General features: G+C 41.6%; 1 protein-coding gene across 7 annotated transcripts in view; it reads left to right on the forward strand.

The window, feature by feature from the left end:
- The window catches only part of LOC138740925 (uncharacterized), a 290,457-nt gene that overhangs the window by 21,640 nt on the left and 241,252 nt on the right, over window positions 1–27,565 (forward strand). For 6 of the 7 annotated variants that reach the window (XM_069894271.1, XM_069894280.1, XM_069894261.1 and 3 more), the window contains 6 exons: window positions 1,894–1,979; window positions 7,971–8,088; window positions 15,637–15,718; window positions 19,804–20,016; window positions 22,703–22,797; window positions 24,705–24,775. In XM_069894271.1, the coding sequence (XP_069750372.1) occupies window positions 1,894–1,979; window positions 7,971–8,088; window positions 15,637–15,718; window positions 19,804–20,016; window positions 22,703–22,797; window positions 24,705–24,775 (665 nt within the window). Of the gene's footprint in view, window positions 1–1,893; window positions 1,980–6,012; window positions 6,476–7,970; window positions 8,089–15,636; window positions 15,719–19,803; window positions 20,017–22,702; window positions 22,798–24,704; window positions 24,776–27,565 lie in introns of those variants that run through there. The other variant, XM_069894310.1, reaches the window with a different exon arrangement.

Below are 27,565 nucleotides of genomic sequence, written 5' to 3' on the forward strand. Positions count from 1 at the left end.
ATGTTCTATAAATAATTTATAGAGTTTTTTAATGTTGGATATTGTCATGTACCTATTCAAAGATTTTGCTTCTGCTCTGGGATTAAGCAGATTCAAATGCTTATGGTGGGATCATCAATTACTCAATTTCAACATTGGTTGATCAGGTAATATGAGAATCCATCAATGAGTGAATAATGGAAGGATATTTAAATGTCAGACAAATGCATAGAAGTTGGTAGATGCTAGCTAATAAAATGTCCATGTCTTGGGCTGGAAATAAATTGGTAAATAGTCTGGGGAAGGTTGGAAGCTGGCCGAAAGGAGACAAAAGTGAGAAAGTCGGGGAGAGGTTTTATGGAAGCAGTGGTGAATATTAATGCTGTCTGGTTGCAGATTGCCCAGACATTAACATGAACCTCCGGATCCCATTAAACCCCTCCCTGAGTTTCTCAATTTCCCTATCCCTGTGTCTCCTTTCCTACAGCTTCCCTCCCCTCCTTATTCATTGAGCATCCCCTCTCCCCATCAATTCTGCTTTTTTTATTTTTTGCCCCCTCACATAGACCCACCTATGACCGTTTATCTGCTAGCCTGTACACCTCTCCCTGCTCCTTCCTCCCTCCTCTTCAATCCTTCCCTAATTTTTATCTAATGTGATGCATTCCTGCTTCTTTCTCATACATTCACGAAAGTCACAAGTCCAAAACGTTGGTTGCCATTAACTTCCTATAGATGCTGCGTGAACTGCTGAATTTCTCCACAAATTTCTGTGTTGCACATGAATCACAGCGTCAGCAGACTTTCTTGCTTAATGATATTGTAGTTCAGATTTTAGAGTTGGATTGATTGGTTATCTGCGCTAACCACTACACTCACTGTGATGCCAGTTGCACCTCACACATTTCAATGCTCATAACAGTGCGTGCATGTGATTCCAGAGATGGAAATGCAATTCGGAAGTAAATCACTTCACTTGGAAAAAACACTTTACAGAAACCCAAACAAATCTACACCTGGTGCTCCCTTTATGAACTTCTCTACATCGGAGAGAAATTGGGAGATTGATTTACTGAGAACCTCTGGGTGCCCAACTAAAGGAAGGATAGTAATAAGATGCCGAGAAGATTTTCTAGGATGTTGCCGGGTCTTCAGGAGTTAAGTTACAGGGAAAGATTAAGCTGGTTGGAACTTTATTCCGTGGAGCAAAGAAGAATAATGAGAGATTTAATAGAGGTTTACAAAGTTATGAGAGATGTAAACAGTGGATGCGAGAAGGCTTTTTCCACTTAGATTGGGGAAGATGAATGTGAGAGGTCATAGTTTTAAGCTGAAAGGAGAAAGATTTAGGGGGAACATTATGGGAAAGTCTTCACTCAGAGAATGGTGGGAGTGTGGAATGAAGCTGCCATTTGATGTGGTGAGTGTGGGCTCAATTGTTTGTTTTTCTAAGCATAAATTGGATAGATACATGGATGGGAGAGGTCTGGAAGGTTATGGAATGGGAATAGGTCAATGGGGCTAGTGAACTAATGGTCGACAGACTAGATGGGTCGAATGGCCTGTTTTCTGTGCTGCAGTGTTCTATGTGAACATTCCTGAAGAAGTTCACGTGAATGGTAGTTTGCATTGAACTCCGCAAGCTTGGTTTGTGTCCTAAATAATCTATCCCAATCATGGAGCGATGTTTATTACCAGACCATCAAATAAATTGGCACTGCAATTTTTGCTGAAAATGGTGCCCATATTGTTATTCAACTGAACTGGTTACAATAAAAATTTGCTTCCATATTGGAAGGCCAATAAAAAGAAGCTCATTGGCGACAAAAATATTTCTGAGAGTGTCACTTTGAAAGAAATGTGAAGATGATGTTGGAGAAGCTGAAATGAAATAGCTATTTCTATATTTTGCAGAAAGTTGCAGGTGGTCACTATGCTGAATTCGGCAGAACAAGTCTTTTCTTTGAATGTAATACATTAACTGGGTCAGCGACAACAGAGTAAGTGCTTATTCCAACTTTTCTACCCAACCGAAACAGAGTTGCTATTCCATCCAATAACAGGTGTATATGCTAGCATTGTATCAATCATTACATTTAATCAGATCAACTCAAGTAAATTATTACGGTATTGTCTGGATGGGATAACTTGGGACTGTCTAATCATTGGAGACAATAGATTCTTAAGATGTCTCAGTTTACTTGGCCTGCAATTAAAAAAATTTCTAGAGTTCTAGCACTCCCCACATTACAACGATTCGGGCAACAGAAAGTCACCTTTCACAAATCCTTGTTTTTGTTGATGCACACACACAAATGATGTGGGATCTGGTTACAGAGAATTCCCATACAGACGAGTATCAAGGAATCCAGCCCCTGACCTCATGCAGAGATCATCTCTGTTATGGAACCTCAGCATAATGACAATTTTGTGAGAAATATCTGGCATTCTAAAATATTTCTCCATCAATCAGTTCCTGTTTGAAGGATACCCGACAGGGCCTAATTGACATAACCTGCTATAAAACCAAATCTTGTGCAGTAGGAGATGGCAATGCTTCACTCCCAGATTGACTTCATGCCTTCCATGCCCAATTCAACCACAAGAACAAGAAAGAACCACCATTATGCACCCCAATACCACTGTTGATCCTTTCCTGTCTATATCCGAGGATGATGTGTGGGCTGCCTTCAGGAGACTTAATCCGAAAAAAGCATTCAGTCCGGACGGAGTAACCAGTGGAGATTTAAAAAACCTATGTAAATGTACTTGCCAATGTTTTCATGGATATTTTCAACATCTCATTCTGGCAGGGTGTGGTACCCACCTGTTTCCAACAGGTCAGTCACACTGGTTCCCCATAGGGTGTGGTAAACTGTTTAAATTAATCTTGACCAGTGGCCCTCACATCAACAGTGATGGTCTTTACGAAGGCTGTTGATGAAGAATACAGTATCATCTGTCTGAGCAGCAACATGGATCCATTCCAATTCGCCTATCGTAGTAACAGGTCTACAGAGGATGTCATCTCACTAGCTCTACACAAAGCTCTGAAACACCTAGGCAGCAAAGGTGCATGCATCAGGATGCTCTTTATCGACTATAGTCCGGCATTTAATACAATCATCCCCTCAAATTTGATCAGCAAACTCCAAGAACTGGGACTCCTCACCTCACTGTATAATTGGATCCTGGATTTAATCACCTCCAGACCACAATCAGTGAGGATTGGTAAGAACATATCTACAATCTCCATCAGTACTGTTCATCTCAGGGTTGCATTCTTGGCTCCTGCTCTAACCCATACAAACCTATGTCTGTTTGGCTCAGTACAACAACAACACCATCTACAAATCTGATGATGCCATGGCTGTGGATTGTACAAAAAGGGGCAATGAGTCAGGATTCAAGAGGAAGTTTGAAAATTTAAGTTTTGCGAGTCACCATCTCAGAGGATCTTACCTGGACCAACATGCTAAAGGCATCATGAAGAAATCATGTCAGTGCCTCAGGAGATTGCAGAGGTTCGGTATGACATTGGAAACCCTGGCAAATTTCTTCAGATGTGTGGTGTGCTGACCAGCTGTATGGGGACACCAATACCCCTGAGCGTAAAGCCCTGCAAAAGGTAGTGCACACAGGAAAAAAGCCCTGCCACCATTGAGCATGTTGCTGTTGGAGAGCAGCAGCAATCATCAAGGATCCACAGCACCTGAACACTATCTGTTCTCACCGCTGCCATCAGTAAAGAGGTCTAGGTGCCACAAGACTCGCACCATCACATACAGGAACAGCTGCTACCTCTCCACCTTCAGACATCTCAACAACAATCGGGCGCATTTAAGAACTCTTAACGTTTGCACTTTTTTCTCTCTGTGTTGCATTGTCGGATTGTTTACATTTCTTTATTTGTTTGCATCTGTACATTGAGTACAGTTTTCTTTGCAATGTCCATAAGTTGTAGTTCTGCCTGGCCTGTTGTATGTGATATCGTGTACGTTCTCTGAAAATAAATCTGAAATCTAATGATGCTTTGCTCCTTTGGTAAAGTTGAATAAAGTGTGATTGGGCGAGGGAATGGGAATATCAAGCTGATATTGGGGAAATTTTTAACATGAAGGCAGGGGTACACGAAACAGATTAAACGTTTTTAAGTTGGAGGAGTTAACTTTAAAAAAAATTTTATTTACCATTTGCATCAAACATAAATATATGTTTCTTCATCTTGAACAATACGTTAGAATAGACACAATGCAAAATGATACATAATTTTGTTTTTATCCCCTACCCCCTCCACAAAAAGAACGAAAACAAAGGAAGAAAGAAAGCACAAAATAAGAAAATGGAGAGGATTTTTTAAAAGATTTCATAAACAAATATATTGATAACATATCTAAATATGTATATCTTATGTTTTAAATTCATTCTAAATGTTAAATTCCAATATACCTAATATTACTCCTAATTAATCATTTATCTGTTAGGAATCTCATATCTCTTACATCATCCAATTTAAATTCCATGTTAAATCAATTCTATAAAATCAAATAAACATCATTGCAATCGATATAACCATTCATAAACATATATTTAATAATAATAGATCTCCCTCTATGACGTTAAGGTTAAATTCCAATATATCTAACAATAATCCCAGTTAATCATATATCCATTGAAAATCTCACATCTCTCCAACATCCAATTTAAATTCAATATTGAATTAATTCTCTAAAGTAAAATAAAACATCAATACAACTCCATTCTTATGCCCCCCCTCTATCGTTGGCACTAAAGAACAAAGCATCACCCCCCTCTATTGTACAGGATGTGGCTCATTGCCACAAATGATCTTATGAACAGCGGCCAATGGACTCCGGCACCCTTCACTTCCCTGGTGTTGTGTTATATCAAAACAGAGTCTCGAATTCACGCGTCCATTTTCACATTCCAAATAATTCCTTCACATTTATTCGACTTATTAGAAGTTAAAGTTTCCACAAAATCTTATGCCTGTTCGTAATCCATAAAAAAATTATTTTTGCCATTCGGTAATACAATCTTCATCATCGCTGAATACCATAATGTAAACTTGTTTCCCTTTTCCCAAAGACTTCTCTTGACTTCATTAAAGTGTCTCCCCTTTGCCAACAGCTGTGCAGTAATATCCAGGTTAAAAAAAAAACCTATGAACCATGATATTCAGGTGGACTTTATTCTTACTTTTTCTTTGCTGCTCAGGCTAGGATCTTTTCCTTGTCTCGATATTTTGAACAATTAATTACTGTAGAGTGAGGTTTTTCATTTGATTGCGGTTGTGGTCTGAGGGCTCGATGTTCTTTTTCAATTTCAATTGCATCTTCAAATTGATATACCCCCAGAACCTTTGGTATCCATCCTTGGAGAAACTGAATCATATCGTGTCCTTCTGCCCCTTCTTCCAAGCCTACAATCTTAATGTTATTTCTCCCACTAAAATTTTCCATCTTAACAATTTTTTCAGAATTTATCTTCCTCTCAGTAATTTCTTCCTTAACTTCAGACTCCAAATTTTTCAGCTTCTCCTCTATAAGTTTATCCTTTTCATACGCCTTCATAATATTCTGATTTTTCACATTCTGTTGTTCTTGTACTTCCATCATATTGGTAGATAACTGCTCGTAATTTTCTTTCACCTCTTTAACCTCAGATTTTAAATAATCTATATCTTCCCACATCATTTTAATATAATCCCACATTTCCCATACCATCTGTTTCAATTCACCTTCAGAGTTCTTTTTATCCTTTTTTATAGCCTTAATTTTATCTTTATCTTGTATAAAATCTTCTCAAGTTGAAAGAATCTCTCCAAAGCTTATCTGTACATGTTCTCCAACACTTGCTAATTCACCACTGCAATCAGTCTTCTCATTCAAAGTTGACTCTCTGATCTTGCTTAAAGAATCTGTTTGGCAATTCAACTCTCCAATGGTCCTGAGTTGTCACTAAGTGTAACTACGTACACCCTCCAGATTTTACTGATCTCACTCGAGGTCCTGGACTTTTCTGCGTCAAAGGCCTCTTCTCATATCCAGGAACAACAGCTTCATCAGCTCCAGCAAGAAGAGTTCATTTCTTCAAAGGCTTTTTAAAAAGTAAATGGACTATTCTCATCTTCTTCCTTCGTATTTTAATCTCTATTTACTTTAGCTAAATAATAATTTTCTTATATTTTCCCGGGTGTTTTAGGATCCCACATCCTACGTCCTCCGCATCACATGACTCCCCCCACTCCCCCGAGGAGTTATATCTTTGCTGTGGACGAAATCGGAAATTAAAATGTTTTTGAAACCACGGCTGGGTCAAGAGGAACTCATTTTCTGCCTTTTCCACAAGTATTTGGAACATTGAGTAAATCAAAAGCAAATTACTGTGAGATGCCCAAATAGAAGAGGGACAGAAATGGCAAGAGATAGCTCTACAAGTGCAGAAGAGAAAACTCGTAACCAGCATCCTGTTGGTATGACATCATTTTCTGGGAAATACTGCAATCTCTAATGAGGGATTTTATATTGATGATATTTAAAAAAAAATGTATATCTTGAACAAGGTTAACCTGGAGTTATGAAAAGGAAAGAATGCTTGACTATTTTGGTTCTAGCAGAGTGGATAAAGGGAAACCAGAGTTGGTTGTGTATTTGGATATTCAGAAGGCTTTTAATAAGATGCCACACAGAAGGTTGCTGACCCAAATTTCAGATTTTAGATTTATTGTTAGAGTACATGCACGACATCACATACAACCCTGATGTTTGTTTTTCCTGTGGGTGAGGCAGAGTTACGACTTATTGGTCGTGCTAAAACTACACATGTGCACGTGTAATCAAATAAAGAACTGTAAACCAATAATGAATGTAAACAAACTGCAATACATGGAGATTGTATAAGACGTTGGTGCGGCCTAATTTGGAGTTCTGTGTGCAGTTCTGGTCGCCTAATTATAGGAAGGATATAAACAGAGTGGAGAGAGTGCAGAGTAGGTTTACCAGAATGTTACCTGGGTTTAAGCATCTAGAGTATAGGGAGAGATTGGACAGATTAGGTCTTTATTCTTTGGAGCGTAGAAGGTTGAGAGGGGATTTGATAGAAGTATTTAAGATTATGAAAGGGATAGACAGAGTGGATGTGGATAGACTATTTCCGTTAAGAGGAGGAAAGATTAAAACAAGAGGTCATGAGTAAAGAATTAAGGGGCAGAGGTTTAGAGGTAACATGAGGGGGAACTTCTTTACTCAGAGAGTGGTAGCCGTGTGGAATGATCTTCCGGGAGAAATAGTGGCGGCGGAGTCAATTGTATTATTTAAGAAAAGGTTGGACAGGTATATGGATGAGAAGAAGATGGAGGGTTATGGGCATTGTGCAGGGAGGTGGGACTAGAAAGGGGTGTTTGGTTCGGTGTGGACTAGAAGGGCCTAATGGCCTGTTTCCGTGCTGTAATTGTTATGTTATGTTATGTTATGAGACCTCAATGAGTCCCTGATTAAGTTTATTGTTGAGGAGACTGATGGTGGAGGGGTAGCAGCTCTTCCTGAACCTGGCGATGTGAGTCTCGTGAGACCTATACTTCCTTTCCTGATGGTACCCATGAGAATAGACTATGTACTGGGTGGTGTGGATCTTTGATGATTGCTGCTGCTCTCCGACGGCTGCGTTTCCTGTAGATGTTTTCGATAAAGGGGAGTGTTTTGCCTGTGATGTCCTGGGCTGCATCCACTATCTTTTGGAGGGCTTTATGTTCAGACTGTGATGCAGTTGGTGCACAGACATAAGATTCAAGGTCCTCTTTGTGGTTTATGGGGATAATTACTGTACCAGACAGTTCAATTATCTATGTTTTATTTTTTCGCAAACAGAAAACAAATCCTGCACCTTATTGCTTTAATGCACACTGGGTTGAGCCTGCAGCTTTTTTCCTTTCTATCAATACCACCTGACGATTCTCTATTTCATTGCAGTACTTCGCAAAATTTACACGATTCCGACGTGAAGCCATCCACCAGCAAGATGGCAAACGATCCTGTGCCGACCATTTCTGCCAGGGTTCACGAAAGCCATGGAAAGAAAGCTTTGAAGGTAAAGGAGGCTGTGCACAGAGAATTTGCAAATATGTCAAGGAACTCCAAGGATAACTTAGTAAAAACACCATGCTAGAGAAACTCAGCAGGTCAAACAGGGCACTTTATATAGTTAAGATAAAGATACATAATGAGCGTTTTTGGGCTTCTGCTGTTCATCAGGTTTGACTTGCTGAATTTCTGCAGCATGGTGTTTTTATTTCAGTCATAGTGTCTACACACTTTGGTGTTTACTCTGCGGATAACCTAACCCATAGGACTGTTGATTTGCAAACCAAAGTCCTTGTGCTTAACCTGAAGGGTTCCTAGCTAATGTAATGTTAATCATTGAGAATTATTTTTTAATTTCAAGATACAGCATAGTAACAGGCCCTTCTGGCCAATGAGCCAACACCACCCAATTACACCCATGGAACCATTTAACCTATAACACTCTACATTTGGAAGAAACCCACGCTGTAGCGGGAAGAACGGACAAACTCCTTACAGACACCATCAACTTTGAACTCGAGCCACTGGCACTAAAACACATGTTCAGCTAACAACTACACGAACTATGCTGACCCATCGTTATGAAAATGTGGCAAGCATTCCATTTAGATACCCTGACATTTAGCTCTCACGTTGTCAAAAAGTGCAACGACTCTGACCATAAGATGCTCCTCAAATTACAAGGTGAGGATATTTCTGTACCTCGACTTTCCACCTCAGAGAAAATCATGTAATCTCATCCAAGTAGTAATTTACTGATACAGATAGTCCCCGATTTATGATGGCTTGATTTTTTGAAGTTATGATGGTCCAAACCCGTACTTTCGATTTCGAGTTCCGATGCGTCCCCGTGCTTGTGATATGCGATACGCTACTCCTGCGCGATTCTGGGCGACAGCAACATCACGCGAGATCAGCGTGTGGAGCACTCTCTCGCAATGCTGACTCAACCACACTCGCAGTCGCTGCATTCAATACACAAATGTTGTTTTCAACATTTAATTATGAAAAAAATGGTAAGTGCAGTACTTTACAAGTTACGATTTTTTACTTAGAATGGGGAGTTCTGCAACAGGATCCCATCGTAAATCGGGGACGACTGATATCTGGTACCTAATATCACAGTATTTAATTTATAATAACACTTGTTAGAACTCACCACCAGCATAAAACATTATAAATTTACAGGTGAGGCCCAGTTACACATTAGTTGTGCCAGAACAAATCCTGGCAGCATCCTGTATTATATATTTTTCTTGCCAGGAACAAATTTGACCAGCATAAATGTGTCAGACTCCACAAAATTCTGCTGAAGTTCATCAGCAGAGCCTTGCTTCATTCAACAATATTGTAATTTGGAGAAAGGGGAAAGATGAGTTTTTGATTGGAGTTGGACTATTTGTCCAGTCAGCGTCCATAAAATTGGCTCGGACAGTGCCTGGGCATTGCCATTCCATATGGTCCCAAATTCGTCCGGGGGCCAGAGACCGTGCAGGGACTATTGTCGGTTGAACGACGCAACCACCCCCAACAGGTACCTGGTGCTCCACATACAGGATTTTTCTCCCAACCTCCACGGCGCACGGGTCTTCTCCAAAGTGGACCTCATGTGGGTATATCATCAGATCCCGGTGCATCCAGACGACGTGGGTGAGATGGCCATTATCACCCCTTTTGGCCTCTTCGAGTTCTTGCGTATGCCCTTCGGTCTAAAGAACGTGGCCCAATCTGCGCCTCAGAGATGCCGTTGGAAAAGACCTGGACTTTGTGTTATTTTACCTGGACGATATTCTCATTGCCAGTCGCAACCGCGATGAACACAAAGCCCATTTCTGCAAACTCTTTGCCCGGCTGGCAGACTTCTGCCTCATGGTCAATGTGGCCAAATGCCAGTTCAGCAAGGAGTCCCTCCAGTTCCTGGAGCACACCATTTCAGTGGCTGGGGCCACGCCGGCGCCGGTAAAGGTAGTGGCTGTTCAATGATTCCCCTAACCCTCCAGCCTGAAAGGCCTCCAAGAGTTCGTGGGGATAATGAACTTTTATTGTTCGTGTTCATGGCCACCAAAGAAAAGACTTTATTGTGGACAGAGGAGGCAGACAGGGCTTTCATCGCGACAAAGGAGGCTCTAGCCAGCGCCACACTGCTGGTGCACCCACGGCCGGAGGTGCACTCAGCGCTCTCTGTGGACGCCTCAGCTGCAGTGAGGTTGGGGTGTGGGTGGTTCTGGAACAGTAGCTTGATGTACAATGGCGCCTGCCGGAGATCAAATACAGTGCCTTCGACCGTGTGCTTCTGGCACTGTATTTGGCCATTCACCATTTCTGCTACTTCCTCAAGGGCAGGCCATTCACATCCTTCACGGATCACAAGCCCCTTACTCAAGCACTGGCAATGGCCAAGGATCCGTGGTGCACCAGACAGCAGCGCCACCTCTCGTAAATGTTTGAGTTCACGATCAACATCCAACACAGGACTGGCAAGGACAATGTCGTGGCAGATGCACTCTCCCATCCAGCAATCAAGACTCTCGCGCCCGGCTTGGATTACGAACAACTAACTCAGGCACAGAGGAACAATGTGGAGACGCAAACCTTGCAGGCCACCATCTCGGACCTCAAACTCAATGATGTCTAGGTGCCCAGCAGCCGGACACTTTACTCTGTGATGTCTCAACAGTTACACCATGCAGGAGGGCAAAGGTCTTCAGTCTAATCCACGTTATAAAACTCTGCTGTAAACCCATCCTCTTTAGGTGATATACCAATCGGCATGGATTGTAATGCCTCTTTAAGTTCAAAATCTGTAAATGAAGCATCTAACAATTTTATATCATTCTTCTCCAGTAAAGGTAAATTCAACTTAGACAAAAATGTATCAATCTGTTCAGTATCTACATTGCCTTCAGATGCATACAAATCCCGATTTTAAAAAGCACAAAATTCCTCATTAATCTCCTGTGGCTTATATTTTTTTTCTTTGGCTTGGCTTCACGTCGAAGATTTATGGAGGGGTAAATGTCCAAGTCAGCTGCAGGCTCGTTTGTGGCTGACAAGTCCGATGTGGGACAGGCAGACACGGTTGCAGCGGTTGCAGGGGAAAATTGGTTGGTTGGGGTTGGGTGTTGGGTTTTTCCTCCTTTGTCTTTTGTCAGTGAGGTGGGCTCTGCGGTCTTCTTCAAAGGAGGTTGCTGCCCGCCGAACTGTGAGGCGCCAAGATGCACGGTTTGAGGCGATATCAGCCCACTAGTAGTGGTCAATGTGGCAGGCACCAAGAGATTTATTTAGGCAGTCCTTGTACCTCTTCTTTGGTGCACCTCTGTCATGGTGACCAGTGGAGAGCTTGCCATATAACACGATCTTTGGAAGGCGATGTCCCTCCATTCTGGAGACGTGACCTACCCAGCGCAGTTGGATCTTCAACAGTGTGGATTCGATGCTGTCGGCCTCTGCCATCTCGAGTAGTTCGATGTTGGAGATGAAGTCGCTCTAAAGAATGTTGAGGATGGAGAGGAGACAACGCTGGTGGATGTGTTCTAGGAGCCGTAGGTGATGCCAGAAGAGGACCCATGATTCGGAGCCGAACAGGAGTGTGGGTATGACAACGGCTCTGTAGACGCTAATCTTTGTGAGGTTTTTCAGTTGGTTGTTTTTCCAGACTCTTTTGTGTCGTCTTCCAAAGGTGGTATTTGCCTTGGCGAGTCTGTTGTCTATCTCATTGTCGATCCTTGCATCCGATGAAATGGTGCAGCCGAGATAGGTAATCTGGTTGACCGTCTTGAGTTTTGTGTGCCCGATGGAGATGTGGGGGGGCTGATGGAGGACCTCAGTTTTCTTCAGGCTGACTTGCAGGCCAAACATTTTGGCAGTTTCCGCAAAACAGGACGTCAAGCGCTGAAGAGCTGGCTCTGAATGGGCAACTAAAGCGGCATCGTCTGCAAAGAGTGGTTCACGGACAATTTGCTCTTGTGTCTTGGTGTGAGCTTGCAGGTGCCTCAGATTGAAGAGACTGCCATCCGTGCAGTACCAGATGTAAACAACGTCTTCATTGTTGAGGTCTTTCATGGCTTGGTTTAGCATCATGCTGAAGAAGATTGAAAAGAGGGTTGGCGCGAGAACGCAGCCTTGCTTCACGCCATTGTTAATGGAGAAGGGTTCAGAGAGCTCATTGCTGTATCATATTGCATTAATTGTTCTGGAAGCTTGTTCAGTCTTCAACTGCCATGCCAATACTCTATGTGCCCTTACCCCTAATTCATAATAACGCTGTTTTGATCTCAAAAGCAATCTCTCATAATTGTAAGTTTGCTTCCTATTATAGTGAAGCTTCAGATTAGATAACTGTACCTTATTATCTTCCGTTGCATTTTCCTGAAACTTTTTCTCCAAATCTGCAATTTCTTTCTCTAACTCCATGTATTGCTTCTTCACTTTAGCTGTATAACTAATAATTTGACCTCGCAAATATGCTTTCAAAGCATCCCACAACATAAATTTGTCTCCAAGAAAAATTTAATCTGTTTTCTCAAAAACACAACAAATTCAGGTCTTCTAAGCAACATCTCAGTAAACCTCAAACAATAGGTTGTTTCCACCTTCTTCACAATCTCACTAGAAATTAACAGCAAAGAATGATCTGACAAAATTCTACTCTTATATTCTGCATAGTCAACCCTACCCTGTAAATGAGCTGAAAACAAAAAAAGATCTATTCTAGAAAATGACTCATGACGAGCAGAATAAAATGAATAATCCTTCTCAGTCGGCTGAATTCGTCACCATATTTCAACTAAATTCAACTCTTCCATCAATTCTATCACCCTTTTGGCCATCTTAGTTTTCTTAACAATTTTTGGAGATTTATCCAGCAATGGATCCAAACAACAATTAAAATCCCCTCCTACCAATATATTCTCGTTTGATTGATTCAAATTTAGAAAAGCATCAGTAACAAATTGTCCATTATCTTCATTCGGTGTATATAAATTCAATGAAGTCCAGGCTTCTGAAAACAACTTACGATTCACTTTCAAAATTCTTCCAGCATTCTCAAAAAAAGATTCTAAAATAAATGATTTTATGTACCAAAATCGCCACTCCCCTAACTTTAGAATAAAAAGAAGATGCCAAAACATGTCCAACCCAGTCCCGCTGTTCCTTTTCTGTCAAATGTATTTTTTGCAGAAAACCTTCATCTTCTTGATGTAATCCAAGACGTGTTTCCTCTTTATCGGATGATTCATCCCTTTAATATTAAATGTCGCAAAATTCAAATTATTAATTTTATCTTAACCAATAACTCCCAACACAACCAACCCACAGTGAAACTTAAACACCAAAGAGAAGAAAAAAAACCCTTTTCCCTCGCTGAACACAAATAAAGAAACCACCCCCCCAAACCCCTTTGAAAGAAAAAAAAGCACCACCAAAGTGGTACTCACTCTAAACCACAAGTGGGAGATGACTTCAGAAGATGCAGTGCCATCCACCCCCGGCTGATAGTTGTATATCTCAAAACACCACCTAAATAGCAATCTACTACATCCACAACTCCAACAGATTGGTCCTGAACACCAGTTGCCACGACAGATAATCCTTTTCTCCCATCTGGGTCGAATGTTCCTCTTCAGAATTCTTCTTGCTGTTCCCATTCCCATTCCGCTTCGAAAAACCCTGCAATTTCAGTTGTTTCTGCAACTCCGAACTATGTGAATTATTCGGCAAAGAATTGCAAAAGATAAAGCTTCAATTTCATCATCAAAAAACTTAGCCTGAAAGTCTCCCTAGAACACCTTCAATATGACAAGGTATCTCAAAGTAAACGGGTAACCCTTCTTCCATAACACAGCCTTAGCTGGATTAAACTCCTTCTGACGTTGTGTCACATTTTGACTTAAATCTGCATGAAAAAACCCCTATGACCTTGAATCATCATAGGACCCTGATTCTGCCGAGTTTCCTGGACCCAATCGCAAAATTAACTCACGATCTTGATATTTTAAACAGCAAATAAGAACTGCCCATGGAGGCTGATCAGGAGAAGGTTTTCTTCGTATTTCCCTATGTGCTCTGTCCAGTTCCAGTCCTTCTGGGAAAGCATCCTTTCCCAACACCTCTGGAATCCATTTCTGAAAAACTTCACTGGATCTGTTCCTTCAAAATCTTTTGGCAGACCTACTATTTTAACATTATTACGTCTACTTTGATTTTACAACGAATCAATCTTCTGCAAAAGTTCACGCTTCTGAACATTCCAATATGTAAGACAATGTTCCAGATAATCTATTCGTTCAGTATACCGATCCACAGTATCTGTACAGTCACAAAATGCTTGCTTAATACATTTCAATTCACCCCGGACCACATCTACTGCTCTTAAACATTTAACCACACCCTGCTTAATTGATGCTACTTCTCCTCTCAATTCAGTAAATTGAAGCTTACTTTATCGGAAACTTTGGGTAACTTGAACAGCCATATTATCCATCCACTGCATAAACTCTTCAGAAACAGACAAAGTGGTTTCTTCCTCCACTTGTACTGTTTTAGAAGTCTGAAAGGTGGGAGATTTAGTTCGAGAAGCTTTTTTAAGTTTTCGAGGCCTACCTTGAAGTTTAGCTGCTTTCAATATTACTTCTGCATCTTCTTCAGGTTGTTCCATTAACTCCTCTTCTTCCTTTTCTTCTGATTCCAAAGTGAGCGCTGCTGCCCGGGCCTCCTGACTCTGTGTCAGCATTCCCTCCCACATAGGCCCGACGTGTTCTGCCGTCGGGAGAGAGTCACCCCGATCGTCAGGGCCCGGTCGGAAGTCGCGCATGCCCAGTGTAGCGAGGGCTCCATAGCGAAGGCCTGACATCTCAGTGGTCAGGCTCGGCACGTCGGCAGCTGGTCCGACATGCGCGCGACCGCGATTGGGAGTAGGGCCCTCAGTTCCACAAGGTCCCACATCCCTGGGAGCGTGATCCATGTCTCCTCCAGCAGAACCAGTATCGGCGCCATCTCGTGTCGAAGGCACTGGTGTTTCTAATACCTTAGCCTGAGTTGTCCTTTGAGACTTTGGCTGCTCCAAAATCGATCTCTGGATCTTTTAACGAGGTTGGCTTCAATTCTTCTGCACTTTCTGCTCTTTTAAACTGTGCTGTTTTTTTGAAGTTTAAGCTTTACTACCCTTCATTGTGGCTTTCAGAATTCCTTAAAATCTTGACAGAAATACTTTTAAAATACAAATAGTTTTTAAAATTCAGGTATTAATTATTCAGCTGGGGAGAGGTGGAATCCGACGTCTACTCCCTATGCCATCTTGCCACACCCCCTAGAATTGGCACTTTATATTATGATGTGCCTTGTGCCAATAAACAATAATGAGGAAACACATTGAGAATTTTATTGAGCTCTGTAACTGCAAAACAATTTCAATATTTTAGTGGATTTGAGTGGATGTAATGAGAGTAATGTGTTTGTTTTGCATGTGAGTGACTCTACCATGTTTCGAACTGAGGTCTGGCAGAGTTTTACATTGGGTGACCCATCAGTGTAATTGATGTTAATCTTTCTGCAGGACAAAAAGAGAGACACATCTAGTTTCCTCTCATTAATCAGAGGTACTCGGTCAGCGTTGGTTCAGCCTCTGTCAGAGCAAGGTAAGGATTAAGTCATTAAACAAAGGAAGAAATAAACCTTAAAAATAATGTTTTTTGGATGTATGCCAAATTTCAGGAATTGTGAATGATTATGCTTGTCATGATGGGATGATTTTCTAAGGCTTCAAAATTTGAAATTGGATAATATTTGAGCTGCAGATGAGCTGTGGCAGGGTTGGAGTGGAGTGTAAAAATAATGGTGCAAAAGGGGGTCTTAACAATGGCCAGTCCATTCATTTAGAGAAAGTCTGGGGTGAAGAGGAGTGATTGTCAGGTAAAAAGTGGGTATCACTGGTGTACAAATTGACATTGTCATTTATATGGGGCTGCTGTTTCCAAAGTGGCAGCTGTATGAGAATTAGGTGGGAGATGAGACTGGATCCTCAGACGTAACAGTGCAAATGCTGATGACACTCTGGCTATGAATGGTTAGATCAGGGTTAAAGTTTGTAACTGTAGTTCCATGCATCCAACAAACAGGGAATGGGTGTTGGATAAGGGAAGTGAGACTATTGTAGACTGCAGACAATTTGAGAAGGAGGGAGAGATTATTCTGCTGCAATCAAATCAAATGACAACAGTGATGTGAGCTGTATCAATAGTGTGGCACAGAGAGGAATCTAATTTAAGGGATCGTAAGGAGCGTTGAGTAAACAGGACACAGATTTAGGAAGCTGTAATTCCTTCCTGGGCATTAGCGAGGAGAGAGCAGTTAGAGATGGTGTCTTCTTTCTTTGGCTTGGCTTCGCGGACGAAGATTTATGGAGGGGGTAAAAGTCCACGTCAGCTGCAGGCTCGATTGTGGCTGACAAGTCCGATGCGGGACAGGCAGACACGGTTGCAGTGGTTGCAGGGGAAAATTGGTGGGTTGGGGTTGGGTGTTGGGTTTTTCCTCCTTTGTCTTTTGTCAGTGAGGTGGTCTCTGCGGTCTTCTTCAAAGGAGGTTGCTGCCCGCCGAACCGTGAGGCGCCAAGATGCACGGTTTGAGGCGATATCAGCCCACTGGCAGTGGTCAATGTGGCAGGCACCAAGAGATTTCTTTAGGCAGTCCTTGTACCTCTTCTTTGGTGCACCTCTCTCACGGCGGCCAGTGGAGAGCTCGCCATATAACACGATCTTGGGAAGGCGATGGTCCTCCATTCTGCAGACGTGACCCACCCAGCGCAGCTGGATCTTCAGCAGCGTGGACTCGATGCTGTCGGCCTCTGCCATCTCGAGTACTTCGATGTTAGGGATGAAGTCGCTCCAATGAATTTTGAGGATGGAGCGGAGACAACGCTGGTGGAAGCGTTCTAGGTTAGAGATGGTGTAGTCTGTAATGAAACAGGCTTTTTGCAGGGGAGATGAGAAAATAGTTTGTTTTAATAAAAAGGCACAATGTCTGAGGAGGAAGAGCTATTAACGTCAGTCAATGTGAGAGCAAAAAAGACCATATGATATGAGTGGAATATGTCATACGGCCCATCGAGTCTGCCCCACCATTCCATCATGTCGATTTGCTATCCTTTTCAACCCCATTCAAAGGGGATTGCGTACTCAGTGAAAAAGATCCAGATGTGGGAGGTGTGACATTTACAAAATTGGTGAAGAGAGTGGGGCAACTGGAGAAATATTGAAGATGAGGCTGGTGATGAGAATTCCTAACTAGGTTGGTGCAGGAAGGGAAGCAGTAGGAATACGTTTCTAGATGGTCTTAATTTTAGTGACACAGATGTTCACAAACTGTTTTTACAGTTGAGGTTTAAGAACAATTGGGAGGGGTTTGGAAGATGATTTTCAGAGGGTTTCGAGGTTATTTTTATACTTCAATATGAAACTAGAGTGATGTCCATTTGAAGTTGCAGGGAGTAGTCAAGTACTGTAATTCTTAGGGTCTTTCGGCCCTTAATGTGCCAACACGTATATCCCTAATGAAAAATACTAAACCCTCCCCTTTCTCACAATCCATGTGTCTGACGAGACTTTTAAATACCACTAATGTTTTAGCCTCCACTACCAACCCTGGAAGGCATTCCAGGCACCACAACTCTCTGTGTGACAATTAAAACATTGCTCCTGATGTCTCCCCTAAACTTCCCTTTCTTAACTTTATTCATATGTTGTCTGGTGTTTGCTACTCCTGTCCTGGGAAGCAGGCGCTGGCCAACCACCATATCTATGCCTCTCATAATTTTGTAGACCTCTATTAAGTCTCCTCTCGTCCTTCTATGCTCCAAAGAGAAAAGTCCCAGCTCTGGTAACCTTGCCTCAAGAGTGTTCCAATTCATGTTACCTCCTTGCAAATCTCCTCTGTACCCTCTCCATAGCTTCCACATCCTTCCTATAAAGAGGTGAACGGAACTGCACACAATACTCTATCGTCTTAGCAGAGATTTGTAGAGTTGCAACATGACCTCTCTACTCCTGAACTCAATCCCCCTATTAATGAAGCCCAGCATCCCACAAGCCTTTTTAACTATCCTATCAACTTGTGTGGCGACCTTGATGACTGTATGGATTTGACCGCAATTACCTCTGTTCATCTACACTCTTATGTATCACCTCACACTTATCCGGATTGAACTCCATCTGCCACTTTTCCACCCATCTCTGCATCCTGTCTATATCCTCTTGTAGCCTTGGACAACCTTCTGCTTCATCCACAAATCCTCCAACCTTTGTGTCATCCGCAAACGTACTGACCCATCCACTCGTCTCGCCTCTTCATCCAGGTTGTTTATAAAAATGACAAAGAAAAGGGATTCTAGAACAGGGCAGCGGTAGCTACAAGAAATTAGACTCACAACCACCACAATGGGGGTTTCAATGACCGTTTTATTCAAACCTTTAAGAGCAGTGTGAGCTCCACGCCTGCGCGGGCGGTGATGTCATCACGCTTGCCCGGGGTGCTCAATCCATTCAAACCATGTGGCAAGGAGGTCTCCGACGCTGCCATCTTCTCGCAGCTGACCCGCCGGTGCAGTGGTACGAGCGGGGCCAGTTCGCCATGAGCATGTGCACAACCCCCCCCAGAACTGGCTTACGCGTCTTGCCCCTTGGACAGCTGGCCTCGGCTTTTAGGTTAGGCCATCTGTACCGGCTGACTGTGGTCCAGGTGCGCCGCCTTGAGGCAGTTGATCGTGGACAGTTCTCTTTTCTTCTCAACATCCAAACTGAAAGTCTTGCCTGATCGCTGCAGGACTCTGTAGGGGCCTTAATAAGGGTGCTGCAGGGGCGCGGTGTGCGAATTGCGCCGGACGAAAACATATTCGGCTGAGTCCAGTTCTTTGGGCAAATGAGATGGTCGGCTGCCGTGGTGGGTCTGAGGTGGAGGCGAGCTTACTCCGTAGGTCTGCTGATAAAGTCAGGCTGAGCCTATGTCTGTGCTGTAAAACTCTGTGGGTCACGACAATGGCGCACTGTAAACCAACTCAGCAAATGATACTTGAAGGTCCTCTTTCGGGGCCCTTCTGATGCTGAGCAGAATCCATAGCAACTCGTCCGTCCAACCAACCAGGGCTAGTGAGGCAAGCCATGACGGCCGACTTAGGTGTCAGTGCAAGCGCTGCACTAAGCCGTTGACTTGGGGGTGATATGCGGTGGTGTGGTGGAGCTTGACACCCAAGAGGGTTCCCAAGAGTGCCCAGAGGGCAGACGTGAATTGGGCACCTCACTCATTTGTCACGTGCGACGCTGAGACCCCGAACCTGGCGATCTAGTGAGCGAGTAGGTTCCTGGCACAGGTCTCAGCGGAAGTGTCTTTCAGCCTGTTGGCTTCCGGACAACTTGTCGCGCAGCCGACCACGGTCAACAAGTAGCAGGCATACCTGGACACCACCAGGGGGCCCACGATGTCTACATGTATGTGTTGGAATCTCTTGGCTGCAGAGTCGACTGTTGCACCGGTACTGAAGACAATATTCTCAGGGTGGTCTATCCATTTTTTTATTGAGCTGTTGAATACAATCTTCGGAGTAATGAATAATTTTATATATATTTCTTTTTTTTTACAAATCCTGTTTTCTACATCAAGGATGAATTTCCGTGCTTATGCACATTGCACAAAGTGTAAGACCATTAACTCATTATCATTACTCTGCCTCCAGATCAGGCGATTGTGACTTCTTCAGGAAAATTAGGCCTCTGTAACTTCACTCTGTGTATGGACAATTGTGAAGTTCTGAAATATAAAGGAACATGTGAAAGTACCACCAGCACCGTTGAAACCGCAACGACTGCATCAATAATTACAGTATCTCCAGCACCAACAGCATCTTCAATCTGTACCTGTGAAAATGACGGACAAAAAATGCCAGCAGGTAAGTGGATCAGTTACCTTGGCGGAGTTTTATGATCTATTGAAAACAGATCGACAGCAATATCTGCTGCCAACCAGAGTTGAATCTCCAAATGATTTAGGTTGTCAAGATGATCCCCAGTTCATGATTTCAGCAGTATGTCCACACAGTGGAAATGAATTTCTGTGTAGGTTCAGGCTGAGAAAGTTAATTTACAAGAAATTAAATATTGCATAATTTCAAGTGCATGCTTTTTATTGAAACTGGACTCGTGATTTATATGGCCCTCAACCGAAACATCGTCATTTAAAATTCTGCACACCCAATCAGTCAAGAAACATAGCTCTAATCATTGCAAGTTGTTGGTGCAAAATGATTGGCCCCTGCCTCAACATATTTTTACTCCATCCATATGGCCATCATGGATGATTGTCACTATTCAAGGAAACCCCCTCACCGTGAGTGGCAAATCTTTCCAGGACTCCACAAATATTGGTGTCAAAAGACATATCTTGTTCATCTCCTCTGAACATTCCTCCACTCAGCAGAAACAGATGTCCTTTTGTAACTGGTTTTAATATTGTCACACCAGGTAGCAAAATGCTGAATGATTAAAATAGAAACATAGAAATAGGTGTAGGAGCAGTCATTCAGTCTGCCATACCCTTGTTCTCCATCATCAACTTACCCGTTTCTCTGTGCCACAGACACACATTTGTCTTAACTAACCTCATCCTCTTAACGTATCAATAAAAGCTTTTACAGTCATTTTTTATGTTCCCTGCCAGCTTCCTCTCATAATCCCTTTAATCATTTTGTCATCCTCTGTAGAACTCTTGAGCAAGATCAGATTATAGAATTGAAAATAAAACTGATTTAAACAGCATCATTTATTTCAGCATCAATCAAAGCAGTTTCAGAATAAGAAAAAGATTCAAAGAATGAAAATGAGCAGATTTGCCTTTACTCTTTTTGTACACTCTGGATTGGTTGACAGATCAATTTTAGGAAATGAAATTACCATCCTTGCCCTTCATATGTTCTTGGTTTTTAACAAATATTTGGAGGCCAAATAATTCCATTCTTATTGGCAATGTACATGTTATGAGATTGATTTTGTAAATTTAAAGTATAAAATTTATGTGTTACGAGCCCATAAGACCCCAAAACCCAGCAGCAATAGATATTCACCACGACAAATAGTTACTTAAACAACAGTTGTTTTTAATTATCTTTATACATGAAAACAGAATCAAACTTTAACTTATCACTATTAACGTAACTACCCAACTTAACCTCTTCTTGTAGGTTTGCAGAAAGATGTTTTGTTGCAGGATTTCCACAACCATTAGTCTCTTCAGTGTCATGCTGATGAAACTTGCAACAAGCTTCTCCTGGCTGATACATATTTCTCCCCCTCCCCCCTTTCCCCGTCCTCCACTCCCACCCCCTCCCCATCCCCCTCCCCCTCCCCCTCTCCCTCCCTGCTCCCCACTCCCCCCTCCCCCTCTCCCCTCTCTCTCCCCCCTCCTCCAGCAAACAGGTAAAGTCACTGTATTTGAATTCTTCAGTTTTTCTAATCAGATCTGTTTTAAAGTGTGTATATGTATGTAACCTACTCCAATTTTACCTATTTTTCTCCCCAAAACTTTCCAAATATTCCATAAAATATGTATATGAAAACTTTAAATGACTATGTAATAAATAATAGAGTAAAATATGTTCTGAAGTGAGGACTTTTACAACTACTGTAAACAAAGTGGAATAATACCGTTTGGAAATATCTCAATACAAGCCACCCTGAAGAATGGTTTTGTGGTGTCAGTTCCCTTTACAGCCTGTGACCCAATTTATTAAATGTTGACAGGCAATTTCCTCTGGAGGGTTTATCAGTGTGAATCCTGATGTCTACTCTCAACCAATTTCCAGAGTAGACCACAGGATTCCCAACTCAGAATGGCAATCATTTTGATAAGTTCCAAAGACTCTTTAATGACCTCCACAGAAGGCGGAGCTTACCCCGATTTAACACATCATTCAAAGGATTTGCTCAGCGGGTGAAGCCTTTGATTTTTGCAGCAAGGTTTGAACGAATAAACTTGGTGAAATAAAAGTTTTATTTCTATATTTCCCATGCGCTAAAAGTCACCATGCTCTTGAAGTACTTTATTCGCTCCAAGACATGACCCAAGGTTGTAAAATTTGTAGATACACGCAAGTAAGTCGTAAATTATATCTTGTGAGCCAAGGTTTCTCCTGTGAGTTTTTTGTTTCCGTTCATGAAATTATGGCAGAGTTCTTTTTCATGCTCTGAGAGGTACAGCCAATCATTCATGCACAAACACATAATTGAAAAATATCTCCGTAATTTTCCCTCGATTGAAGTTTATGCATGGAAACAGTTTGAATGAGAGTTCCAAAATCATGCTTTTTCCAGATGAACCACAAATTTTCCTTAATAAAAGGAGGGTCTAATGTAATATTATGAAGAATAAATTTTGATTTTTGTCACATACTTCAGGGCATTTTGTTATTTTTCAGTTTCCTGTCACATTTTATAAATTTGATTTTTTTTTTCATTGCTGTTCAAGGCCATCATTATCATCGCAAATCAACTTTAGTAGCATTACACATTTTCAAGATGTCATTTGAAATTGTGTATAATCTGCAGGTTGGACATAATTTGGATATGTTCTTTCCCTGACAGTGCGGAAGTGGATATGCAAACATAAATACAGAATGCAATCGACAGACTGCCCAGTTGCAATGGAAGAAGGTCAATCAACATCACAATCTATGGAGGTAGGAAGGCGTGAATGTTCTATAAATAATTTATAGAGTTTTTTAATGTTGGATATTGTCATGTACCTATTCAAAGATTTTGCTTCTGCTCTGGGATTAAGCAGATTCAAATGCTTATGGTGGGATCATCAATTACTCAATTTCAACATTGGTTGATCAGGTAATATGAGAATCCATCAATGAGTGAATAATGGAAGGATATTTAAATGTCAGACAAATGCATAGAAGTTGGTAGATGCTAGCTAATAAAATGTCCATGTCTTGGGCTGGAAATAAATTGGTAAATAGTCTGGGGAAGGTTGGAAGCTGGCCGAAAGGAGACAAAAGTGAGAAAGTCGGGGAGAGGTTTTATGGAAGCAGTGGTGAATATTAATGCTGTCTGGTTGCAGATTGCCCAGACATTAACATGAACCTCCGGATCCCATTAAACCCCTCCCTGAGTTTCTCAATTTCCCTATCCCTGTGTCTCCTTTCCTACAGCTTCCCTCCCCTCCTTATTCATTGAGCATCCCCTCTCCCCATCAATTCTGCTTTTTTTATTTTTTGCCCCCTCACATAGACCCACCTATGACCGTTTATCTGCTAGCCTGTACACCTCTCCCTGCTCCTTCCTCCCTCCTCTTCAATCCTTCCCTAATTTTTATCTAATGTGATGCATTCCTGCTTCTTTCTCATACATTCACGAAAGTCACAAGTCCAAAACGTTGGTTGCCATTAACTTCCTATAGATGCTGCGTGAACTGCTGAATTTCTCCACAAATTTCTGTGTTGCACATGAATCACAGCGTCAGCAGACTTTCTTGCTTAATGATATTGTAGTTCAGATTTTGGAGTTGGATTGATTGGTTATCTGCGCTAACCACTACACTCACTGTGATGCCAGTTGCACCTCACACATTTCAATGCTCATAACAGTGCGTGCATGTGATTCCAGAGATGGAAATGCAATTCGGAAGTAAATCACTTCACTTGGAAAAAACACTTTACAGAAACCCAAACAAATCTTCACCTGGTGCTCCCTTTATGAACTTCTCTACATCGGAGAGAAATTGGGAGATTGAATTACTGAGAACCTCTGGGTGCCCAACTAAAGGAAGGATAGTAATAAGATGCCGAGAAGATTTTCTAGGATGTTGCCGGGTCTTCAGGAGTTAAGTTACAGGGAAAGATTAAGCTGGTTGGAACTTTATTCCGTGGAGCAAAGAAGAATAATGAGAGATTTAATAGAGGTTTACAAAGTTATGAGAGATGTAAACAGTGGATGCGAGAAGGCTTTTTCCACTTAGATTGGGGAAGATGAATGTGAGAGGTCATAGTTTTAAGCTGAAAGGAGAAAGATTTAGGGGGAACATTATGGGAAAGTCTTCACTCAGAGAATGGTGGGAGTGTGGAATGAAGCTGCCATTTGATGTGGTGAGTGTGGGCTCAATTGTTTGTTTTTCTAAGCATAAATTGGATAGATACATGGATGGGAGAGGTCTGGAAGGTTATGGAATGGGAATAGGTCAATGGGGCTAGTGAACTAATGGTCGACAGACTAGATGGGTCGAATGGCCTGTTTTCTGTGCTGCAGTGTTCTATGTGAACATTCCTGAAGAAGTTCACGTGAATGGTAGTTTGCATTGAACTCCGCAAGCTTGGTTTGTGTCCTAAATAATCTATCCCAATCATGGAGCGATGTTTATTACCAGACCATCAAATAAATTGGCACTGCAATTTTTGCTGAAAATGGTGCCCATATTGTTATTCAACTGAACTGGTTACAATAAAAATTTGCTTCCATATTGGAAGGCCAATAAAAAGAAGCTCATTGGCGACAAAAATATTTCTGAGAGTGTCACTTTGAAAGAAATGTGAAGATGATGTTGGAGAAGCTGAAATGAAATAGCTATTTCTATATTTTGCAGAAAGTTGCAGGTGGTCACTATGCTGAATTCGGCAGAACAAGTCTTTTCTTAACTGGGTCAGCGACAACAGAGTAAGTGCTTATTCCAACTTTTCTACCCAACCGAAACAGAGTTGCTATTCCATCCAATAACAGGTGTATATGCTAGCATTGTATCAATCATTACATTTAATCAGATCAACTCAAGTAAATTATTACGGTATTGTCTGGATGGGATAACTTGGGACTGTCTAATCATTGGAGACAATAGATTCTTAAGATGTCTCAGTTTACTTGGCCTGCAATTAAAAAAATTTCTAGAGTTCTAGCACTCCCCACATTACAACGATTCGGGCAACAGAAAGTCACCTTTCACAAATCCTTGTTTTTGTTGATGCAAATGATGTGGGATCTGGTTACAGAGAATTCCCATACAGACGAGTATCAAGGAATCCAGCCCCTGACCTCATGCAGAGATCATCTCTGTTATGGAACCTCAGCATAATGGCAATTTTGTGAGAAATATCTGGCATTCTAAAATATTTCTCCATCAATCAGTTCCTGTTTGAAGGATACCCGACAGGGCCTAATTGACATAACCTGCTATAAAACCAAATCTTGTGCAGTAGGAGATGGCAATGCTTCACTCCCAGATTGACTTCATGCCTTCCATGCCCAATTCAACCACAAGAACAAGAAAGAACCACCATTATGCACCCCAATACCACTGTTGATCCTTTCCTGTCTATATCCGAGGATGATGTGTGGGCTGCCTTCAGGAGACTTAATCCGAAAAAAGCATTCAGTCCGGACGGAGTAACCAGTGGAGATTTAAAAAACCTATGTAAATGTACTTGCCAATGTTTTCATGGATATTTTCAACATCTCATTCTGGCAGGGTGTGGTACCCACCTGTTTCCAACAGGTCAGTCACACTGGTTCCCCATAGGGTGTGGTAAACTGTTTAAATTAATCTTGACCAGTGGCCCTCACATCAACAGTGATGGTCTTTACGAAGGCTGTTGTTGAAGTATACAGTATCATCTGTCTGAGCAGCAACATGGATCCATTCCAATTCGCCTATCGTAGTAACAGGTCTACAGAGGATGTCATCTCACTAGCTCTACACAAAGCTCTGAAACACCTAGGCAGCAAAGGTGCATGCATCAGGATGCTCTTTATCGACTATAGTCCGGCATTTAATACAATCATCCCCTCAAATTTGATCAGCAAACTCCAAGAACTGGGACTCCTCACCTCACTGTATAATTGGATCCTGGATTTAATCACCTCCAGACCACAATCAGTGAGGATTGGTAAGAACATATCTACAATCTCCATCAGTACTGTTCATCTCAGGGTTGCATTCTTGGCTCCTGCTCTAACCCATACAAACCTATGTCTGTTTGGCTCAGTACAACAACAACACCATCTACAAATCTGATGATGCCATGGCTGTGGATTGTACAAAAAGGGGCAATGAGTCAGGATTCAAGAGGAAGTTTGAAAATTTAAGTTTTGCGAGTCACCATCTCAGAGGATCTTACCTGGACCAACATGCTAAAGGCATCATGAAGAAATCATGTCAGTGCCTCAGGAGATTGCAGAGGTTCGGTATGACATTGGAAACCCTGGCAAATTTCTTCAGATGTGTGGTGTGCTGACCAGCTGTATGGGGACACCAATACCCCTGAGCGTAAAGCCCTGCAAAAGGTAGTGCACACAGGAAAAAAGCCCTGCCACCATTGAGCATGTTGCTGTTGGAGAGCAGCAGCAATCATCAAGGATCCACAGCTCCTGAACACTATCTGTTCTCACCGCTGCCATCAGTAAAGAGGTCTAGGTGCCACAAGACTCGCACCATCACATACAGGAACAGCTGCTACCTCTCCACCTTCAGACATCTCATCAACAATCGGGCGCATTTAAGAACTCTTAACGTTTGCACTTTTTTCTCTCTGTGTTGCATTGTCGGTTTGTTTACATTTCTTTATTTGTTTGCATCTGTACATTGAGTACAGTTTTCTTTGCAATGTCCATAAGTTGTAGTTCTGCCTGGCCTGTTGTATGTGATATCGTGTACGTTCTCTGAAAATAAATCTGAAATCTAATGATGTTTTGCTCTTTTGGTAAAGTTGAATAAAGTGTGATTGGGCGAGGGAATGGGAATATCAAGCTGATATTGGGGAAGTTTTTAACATGAAGGCAGGGGTACACGAAACAGATTAAACGTTTTTAAGTTGGAGGAGTTAACTTTAAAAAAAAAATTATTTACCATTTGCATCAAACATAAATATGTTTCTTCATCTTGAACAATACGTTAGAATAGACACAATGCAAAATGATATATAATTTTGATTTTATCCCCTACCCCCCCCCACAAAAAGAAAGAAAACAAAGGAAGAAAGAAAGCACAAAATAAGAAAATGGAGAGGATTTTTTAAAAGATTTCATAAATAAATATATTGATAACATATCTAAATATGTATATCTTATGTTTTAAATTCATTCTAAATGTTAAATTCCAATATATCTAATATTACTCCTAATTAATCATTTATCTGTTAGGAATCTCATATCTCTTACATCATCCAATTTAAATTCCATGTTAAATCAATTCTATAAAATCAAATAAACATCATTGCAATCGATATAACCATTCATAAACATATATTTAATAATAATAGATCTCCCTCTATGACGTTAAGGTTAAATTCCAATATATCTAACAATAATCCCAGTTAATCATATATCCATTGAAAATCTCACATCTCTCCAACATCCAATTTAAATTCAATATTGAATTAATTCTCTAAAGTAAAATAAAACATCAATACAACTCCATTCTTATGCCCCCCTCTATCGTTGGCACTAAAGAACAAA

This window comes from Narcine bancroftii, chromosome 1, assembly GCF_036971445.1.
Source record: "Narcine bancroftii isolate sNarBan1 chromosome 1, sNarBan1.hap1, whole genome shotgun sequence".
Taxonomy (NCBI): Eukaryota; Metazoa; Chordata; class Chondrichthyes; order Torpediniformes; family Narcinidae; genus Narcine; species Narcine bancroftii.